The 9093-nt window shown below is 39.5% G+C and overlaps 1 protein-coding gene across 1 annotated transcript in view; it reads right to left on the reverse strand.

Moving 5' to 3' along the window:
- The window catches only part of LOC110467306 (amiloride-sensitive amine oxidase [copper-containing]-like), a 4298-nt gene extending 106 nt beyond the window's left edge, over positions 1-4192 (reverse strand). The window contains exons 1-2 of the mRNA XM_021524391.1: positions 4130-4192; positions 1-2559 (exon numbers count right to left, since the gene is read on the reverse strand). The exon at positions 1-2559 is cut by the window's left edge and continues 106 nt beyond it. Coding sequence (XP_021380066.1) covers positions 1-2538 — 2538 coding nt within the window. The 5' untranslated portion in view covers positions 2539-2559; positions 4130-4192. The remainder of the gene's footprint in view (positions 2560-4129) is intronic.
- Between the last annotated feature and the right edge of the window lie 4901 nt (positions 4193-9093).

Genomic DNA, 9093 nt, shown 5'->3' on the forward strand with positions numbered 1-9093 from the left:
GTTTTCAAAAAAATTGAAGGGTTTCAAAATGAACCCACTCTCGACACGTGACGTAATAGGTACATCCTCGGACGTTGGTATGTGTAAAAATCCAATCGACAACCACGTGACTAAATCTTCATTGTCAATTGACTCGCCATCAACCATATCCTGAAGGTATCGCTTCACGTTCTTGCTATTTCCATTGTTGGTGTACTTGTAAATCGGCTTCAGGTAAGGTTCTTCCTCTTTCCTTTTCGTTATATGACATTGGTGTTTGGTGAAGGCAATGTTACCCATCATTGGATAGTCATCACCAAGGTTCTGTGTACTTGTTGCCAAAGTCATGATCCTGTAGCCCCTACTAACATTCCACGCATTCCTTTCCTGGTTGTTCACAACGGTCCAAAACGTTTGATTCACCAGATTGATATTGAGTTTGTCTTCCGTTTGTAGGTTCTCCCACTCGATATATCTGGTCTGATTGAGATGGAAGTACGGCGGGGTTACGTTAACCTGCCGGTACGAGTTAACTGCCTCTGAAACGTCTCCAGCCTTCCAATGGATTACTTCAAAGTTGTTTTTAGATCCCACAATGTCTAGGTCGACTTTGAAGCCAAAAGTATGGTCATGTAAAGGTCCAGTGATAAAACTGCCGATTTTGTATCCAAAAGGTGTTCTCCCATCGGGCCCACCGAAGTTCAGAGTATAGGGATCATGAAAGGAACCGAACAGGAACCCAGTGGCAATTGCCTTAGTTTTCATACGTCCGTCAAGATGGAACTCGAAATCAAAAATATAATCGTAGTTGCCTATTCTGGTTGGGTATCTCACCACAAGATATCTGTTTCGTATTCCAATCTGAAAACCAATGCCATTGTGTCGCCACAGCGGTTCCTGATTGTCCTTCTCGAACACACAAATCCCTGGAACTGAGGACGCCTTTCCGGTTCGAGTCTTCCATGTAGATACGTTGAGTAATGTGGCATGTTCCGGACAATCCGTGCCCATCAATGGGTGTCTCGCATTGCCTATTCCGTATTCTGCATCATTATAAACAACGTTGTCCTTTCCTGGGTCGTCAGCCGAATACACAAGAGCGATGTCATTCAGAGAATTCTCATAAAGAATACGTTCATTTTGAAATTTGACATTAAATATGGAAGGTCCTCTGAGAGTACTGGAAGAAGCCGAGAAAGTCCAACCAAGCCATGAAATGTCATGACCTGTAATTGTGTAACGGGGACCACCTGATTCAAATGTTTTTGGCCCAGGGAAATTGGAATTTTCCCTTGGGATAGCATGTTCGTCTCGTTGTGGAAAGGCCATCTGCTGGATACGATCTTTAGCTTGTGGAGGAAATCTGATCTTAGTTATCATGTCGTAATGGTAGGCACTGTAAAGGAATGAGCTATTCGGAAAAGGACCCTGGTTCATATAGTAGTAGTCATATATGTACCAATCCGAAATGTTCAGACTCTCGTGGTTTATTTTACCAGACAATGGTAAAGACGAAAGGAAGTCCATGTCTCTATTGCCGAGCCCCCTCATTGACAAAGAGAAACGGCTGATTCTTTTACCTTCGTCTGACTCAAACGGACCAACAGGTATAACATTAAGATCATCCATGGCGTCCGAGGTATCAAAACTCTCCTGGATCAGTCTCTTCATGCTCCCGATTTCTCGGAAAATAAAAATCATAATGTGTTCTATCTCAAATATATCATAAGGTCGCCTGGTGTAGGGAACTTCCTCTTGGTCCAGCAAGGGCGTGATGGTGATGTTTTCCCGTGGTCCGTCAAGTGGTCCGACAGCGTATTCCATGTAGTAGGGCGGTTCTGCTGCGCCCTTGTTGACCGACACGGCGGCATACCGACCAGGGAAAGGGCCGTCAGAGTCTAAATATGCCAATGCCTTTTTCTTGTTGGGAGGAGACAGTTGCATTGCATGAAGAAAATCCGAACGGAGGCTGTTGTTCTTATTCAAATCTAGACTGATAATGTCATTTTCTTGAAGAATCTCGTTTGTTATGTTCATTTCCGCCTCCGTTAGCGGGGCAAACACAGGTTTTTTGTTACTCTTTGGAGGTTCGTGTTCCCGTTTTTTACATATCTTACATTCTTTGTCTGCTTCCTTAGGTTTAACGGTTGTCGCATCGACAAGTTCTGGTATCTCTTCAAAATTATTGACATTGATACCGTCATCGATGAAATCTGATGGTGCATGCGATAAAAAGTCGGAGGGATGATGATGGTGGTGGGGTGGCGATGACTGTGATGGTGTGGTGTCTGTTGAAGGATAGTTAATTTGGTTTTGAGCTTGCACATCACCTGCTTCCGGTTGTGTTCGACATTGTTCACTATGACCTTTATATGCGTAAATTCCAACAATTAAACCGACTACGAGACCGATGACAAACACACCTAGAATAAAGAGTTGCATGAGAATGATGGTTTTTATGGAGACAGGTTTTTTGGGTTCCTTCTCTAGTTTGAATGTGTAAAAGTCCTTGCTGGCTTCCGGCCCGCCATTGGTGGTTGCGCTCTGAGGATTGTCCATGTCTAAATCACGGGTCTTCACCTGAAATTAACCCGATTTATCAATTAAAATTGTAAAAGTGCGGGGCTTATTAAGTTCTATCGGTGTTTTAAGACTGATAAACATAAATATGTGCCTAGTTTTAAAATAAGTGGTCGTTACATGGTAAATGTTTCCGTATCGTGACAGGCATGGTCCCATCAGACCATTACGTCAGATAGATTACGTAGGCTGGAATTCGTGACTTGTTAAAAAACACAAATACACATATCACTAAATTTGAAAACAGTAGTATACTAGCCAATATATACATGCAGTGGTAATGTCTTGATGAAGTGCACGATTGAACGTATAAAGCGCGTCATCAATCTGCCCTAGGCTGTCGAATATGGGGAAGGATTAATGCATCTAATCTAGTGTTGTGGTTTAAAGAGTGTGAATAGTTATCACCTTTTAAATGTGCTAGAGATTCGGATGGTTTGAGGGTGGGGTTGCTATTTTGTACAAACATTGAAAAAGATTTTAGGTGTCGTGTGAGCCTTTCTGTTTGTTCATTTTACCATCAATCGTCAATTGACACTTACTACAGGAGGAGGAGAATATAGCAAGCCAACTAATGTTTATTTTATTGGCAATGTCGATCATGTATTTCTTTAAATTATAAAAGATATATATCATATAGCATGTAAGATATCTTATTTAATTTAAAGAATATTAGATACAATTTAAAGAAATACAAGATCGACATTGCTTTTTGAATAACTGTTAAATCGGCTTGCCCATAGGAGATGCTATCGGCACATTTGTTGTCTCACCATGTACGTTATATACGTGACAATATCATCATATATAACATAGGTGCAATGTGATCACTGTAGGTGTGTGGTTACCATCTATTACACAATTGATGTACGTGTTTGAAGACAAAACATCATTATATGAAACAGTCCAGAGAATGTGTGCCGCAGTTACATGTCCAATACGCGGGAGTCTCCAATGTCACATATCAGCGGACAGTGTCGATGACGTTAATGGTAAAAAACAGATAAAATAATCCTATAAACGTCTTATCGAACGGTTTTTTGTCATTGCTGAACGCATGGTCAGTGACACTATTACGAGGGAAAGGTCTTTGTGTTTCAGAAATACCATTTCGCTCCGCAGTGTGACGTACAGACAGTCTGTCCGATCTTCCGGACAGTCAACTCGTCTTATTAGCCCGGATGAACTGTCCTACATGTCCTATTAGCCCGGGCAAACAGTCCTTCTCGTTCTTATTTGTCCAAGGAACGATATTTTGTATAAGTTTCCTATTATTACGATTATATTTACTTCTATCTTGAATTATTAACCGTCTGTTCACTTGCGGGGTATATAAAACGTCTGTACCGAATTTAAAAGTTGTTAGAAGGATATATTATCAACCATACAGTAACGAAGTGTATCGATAATACACGTGAAATGTCACTGGCCTATTACTATAAAAGTTGAACCTGTAATTAAGTTTTGAACAATTACATATTGTTTGGTATCTTCGAAAATTGTTGTAAAGTAGCCGCATTAAAATGCTCTAAGGCATAAATCAATATAAATCGGATAACATTTGACTTACCGAGCGGTAACCGGCCACTGCTGTACAAGGTCCCAACCTCGTCTCAGTCAGACAGGTAGTGTACAAGGCCTACAGGTAGATGATGGAGGGCGGGGGGAGGAGCTCTTAACCTATAGATCATGAGTGATGGCACGCCAGGTGATCAGGCTAATTGAGTCGATGAATAAACAGGTAAACTGGAACAATACACACGTGGAAATGTGACTGATGTTCAGTACCATACTCACCCTCTTCATTAATTTTATGATGAGATTGTCAGTAAAAAACTTTGAAAAAAGACAATGTCATGTTACTTCCTTGTTATGACTGAGATGTCATTCATTATATACAAAGGAATGATATATCCAGGAATGACTGGTGAAATCAACTGATAAGACAAGATGGATTGGAATGGATGTCATGGTCTTTGCTTTTTGTTTTTATGTCAAATATCACATGTACTATATATATAATTAACAAAGTTTGAGTAAAATGTAACGGAACCAACCAAGTTTCGAAACTTATATTCTTGTTGTCTTTGTTAAATCTATAATGAAATATGAGTAAATAAATAATAAACTATTCCTGGACCACATAAGGGTGAACACGTCATACTATAGGTGCCGTAGTGGTGTGATACACGCTCTGTATACACGTCATACTATAGGTGCCGTAGTGGTGTGATAACGCTCTGTATACACGTCATACTATAGGTGCCGTAGTGGTGTGATACACGCTCTGTATACACGTCATACTATAGGTGCCGTAGTGGTGTGATACACGCTCTGTATACACGTCATACTATAGGTGCCGTAGTGGTGTGATACACGCTCTGTATACACGTCATACTATAGGTGCCGTAGTGGTGTGATACACGCTCTGTATACACGTCATACTATAGGTGCCGTAGTGGTGTGATACACGCTCTGTATACACGTCATACTATAGGTGCCGTAGTGGTGTGATACACGCTCTGTATACACGTCATACTATAGGTGCCGTAGTGGTGTGATACACGCTCTGTATACACGTCATACTATAGGTGCCGTAGTGGTGTGATACACGCTCTGTATACACGTCATACTATAGGTGCCGTAGTGGTGTGATACACGCTCTGTATACACGTCATACTATAGGTGCCGTAGTGGTGTGATACACGCTCTGTATACACGTCATACTATAGGTGCCGTAGTGGTGTGATACACGCTCTGTATACACGTCATACTATAGGTGCCGTAGTGGTGTGATACACGCTCTGTATACACGTCATACTATAGGTGCCGTAGTGGTGTGATACACGCTCTGTATACACGTCATACTATAGGTGCCGTAGTGGTGTGATACACGCTCTGTATACACGTCATACTATAGGTGCCGTAGTGGTGTGATACACGCTCTGTATACACGTCATACTATAGGTGCCGTAGTGGTGTGATACACGCTCTGTATACACGTCATACTATAGGTGCCGTAGTGGTGTGATACACGCTCTGTATACACGTCATACTATAGGTGCCGTAGTGGTGTGATACACGCTCTGTATACACGTCATACTATAGGTGCCGTAGTGGTGTGATACACGCTCTGTATACACGTCATACTATAGGTGCCGTAGTGGTGTGATACACGCTCTGTATACACGTCATACTATAGGTGCCGTAGTGGTGTGATACACGCTCTGTATACACGTCATACTATAGGTGCCGTAGTGGTGTGATACACGCTCTGTATACACGTCATACTATAGGTGCCGTAGTGGTGTGATACACGCTCTGTATACACGTCATACTATAGGTGCCGTAGTGGTGTGATACACGCTCTGTATACACGTCATACTATAGGTGCCGTAGTGGTGTGATACACGCTCTGTATACACGTCATACTATAGGTGCCGTAGTGGTGTGATACACGCTCTGTATACACGTCATACTATAGGTGCCGTAGTGGTGTTATACACGCTCTGTATACGCATCATACTATAGGTGCCGTAGTGGTGTGTTACACGCTCTGTATACACGTCATACTATAGGTGCCGCAGTGGTGTTATACACGCTCTGTATACGCATCATACTATAGGTGCCGTAGTGGTGTGTTACACGCTCTGTATACACGTCATACTATAGGTTCCGTAGGGATGTGATACACGCTCTGTATACACGGGAGATACTAGACTTTGATCTCTAATAGTGTGTAGTGTATTGTATGTTATTAATTTATCGAGCCGACAACAGATGATTACTTATGGTCAGACTAGTTCAGTGTGAGTAAAGAGGACGCCATAGTATGATGAAGCACATTGGACTTGTCTGTTACAGATATAATGTGATGTATCATTTCCACTGCTCGTTAAAATACGCTTTAAATATCACTGTCTAAAAAGTAGACCCTCCCACCGTATAAGTCCGAATCACAAACAGGATCCTAGGATTCTGTGTTATTTCACATGTAATTCCTCAATTAAAGATTCGTCTTCCACAGTATATCGAAAATATTTCACTACTGGGAAGATAAAAAAACCCTGCAATACTTTATTCCAATATTAAACAAGTTCTGCACTCAATATCAATACTGATATAAAATTCAAAAGTTATGTGACCGAATAAGGGACATAAGTTTAACACTTCATGATCTTGTGGTCGAATATATTAACTTTAGAATCCCAGTACCACTGCCGAAATCTGTAACTGTTCATTGGACAACTTTTTGTTGAATGACTATGGCTTTAATAAATATTTCAGAACAGAGATTTGTTTTGTATTAACCTTTACTTATTGCATTGTAAATACTGTTATTTGTATCAATTTTACGCGTCAATATACAGGTATTTACGTTACAAACCTTGAAGTAGACATGTCCGGTAACTACGAAAATAAATCTCAATGCTCTCTGACACAGCCTACGACCCAAGAAGACGAAGCTGATTTTCCCTTAAAGCATTATTCGAGCTTTTGTTCAGATGTTTTAAAATAAATACCAATAAGAAGGGCATGGTCAACCAGAAACCAGGAAGAGCACGTCCTTAAGTAGTATGTTCTATACACCATTCCCTTCAAATCGAGAAACCCCATAATTCCTTCCACTCGCTATCCCCCATCACATCCCCTTTCCTCCCCTCTACAAAATAGATACCCCCTAATTTCCTCCACTCGCAAACCCCGCCCATAAACACGATTAATACCCCTAATTCCCTCCACTCGTTATTCGATAAACCCGACTCCACTCCACTCCAATAACCCGTTCGGTAACCCCCCACCCCCCCACCCCCCCTTTCCTCGCCATTCTATCAATCCCCCTTCTTCTCCTCTTACCCCTTACTCCATGCTACATTTTCCTTTCCCCATTTGATGAATCCCTCTTTCCCGCTTCTTGCTAAAATAACCCTTCCTCCTCAACTCTATAATTAAATAGATGATCTTTACAATAAGACATGTGGTCTATAAGTAAATAAATGGTCTTTACAATAAGAGGGCTGGTCTATACAGTAAATAAATGATCTTTACAATAAGACATGTGGTCTATAAGTAAATAAATGGTCTTTACAATAAGACGGCTGGTCTATACAGTAAATAAATGATCTTTACAATAAGACATGTGGTCTATAAGTAAATAACTGGTCTTTACAACAAGACGGCTGGTCTATACAGTAAATAAATGATCTTTACAATAAGACATGTGGTCTATAAGTAAATAAATGGTCGTTACATTAAACAGGTGGTCTATACAGTAGATAAATGGTCTTTACATTAAGACAGGTGGTCTATACAGTAAATAAATGGTCGTTATATTAAGACAGGTGGTCTATACAGTAAAAAGATCACCTTTACATTAAGACAGGTGGTCTATACAGTAAATAAAGGGTCGTTACATTAAGACAGGTGGTCTATACAGTAAATAAATGTTTTTTACAATGAGACACGTGGTCTATATAGTGGATAAATGGTCTTTACATTAAGACAGGTGGTCTATATAGTAGATAAATGGTCTTTACATTAAGACAGGTGGTCTAATTAGTAAAAAGATCATCTTTGCATTAAGACAGGTGGTCTATAAGAAAATAAATGGTCTTTACATTAAGACATGTGGTTTTTAAGTAAATAAATGGTCTATACAATAAGACAGGTGGTCTATACAGTAAAAAGATCACCTTTACAATAATGCGGGTCTTCTATACAGTAAATAAATGATCTTTACAATAATACAGATGTTCTATACAGTAAATAAATGATCTTTACAATAAGACAGGTGGTCTACTATACAGTATATACTTGGTCTTTACAATAAGACAGGTTGACTATAAGTAAATAAATGGTCTTTACAATAAGACGGCTGGTCTATACAGTAAACAAATTATCTTTACAATAAGACAGGTGGTCTACTATACAATATATACTTGGTCTTTCCAATAAGACGGCTGGTCTATACAGTAAATAAATGATCTTTACAATAAGACATATGGTCTATAAGTAAAGAAATGGTCTTTACAATAAGACATGTGGTCTATAAGTAAAAAACTGGTCTTTACAATAAGACGGCTGGTCTATACAGTAAATAAATTATCTTTACAATAAGACATATGGTCTATAAGTAAAAAAAATGGTCTTTACAATAAGACGGCTGGTCTATAAGTAAATAAATGATCTTTACAATAAGACATATGGTCTATAAGTAAAAAAAATGGTCTTTACAATCAGACGGCTGGTCTATAAGTAAATAAATGACCTTTACAATAAGACGGCTGGTCTATAAGTAAATAAATGATCTTTATAATAAGACATGTGGTCTATAAGTTAATAACTGGTCTTTACAACAAGACGGCTGGTCTATACAGTATATAACTGGTCTTTACAATAAGACGGCTGGTCTATACAGTAAACAAATTATCTTTACAATAAGACATATGGTCTATAAGTAAAAAAAAAAGGTCTTTACAACAAGACATGTGGTCTATAAGTAAATAAATGATCTTTACAATAAGACGGCTGGTC

Source organism: Mizuhopecten yessoensis, unplaced genomic scaffold (genome assembly GCF_002113885.1).
Source record: "Mizuhopecten yessoensis strain PY_sf001 unplaced genomic scaffold, ASM211388v2 scaffold11169, whole genome shotgun sequence".
Lineage (NCBI taxonomy): Eukaryota > Metazoa > Mollusca > Bivalvia > Pectinida > Pectinidae > Mizuhopecten > Mizuhopecten yessoensis.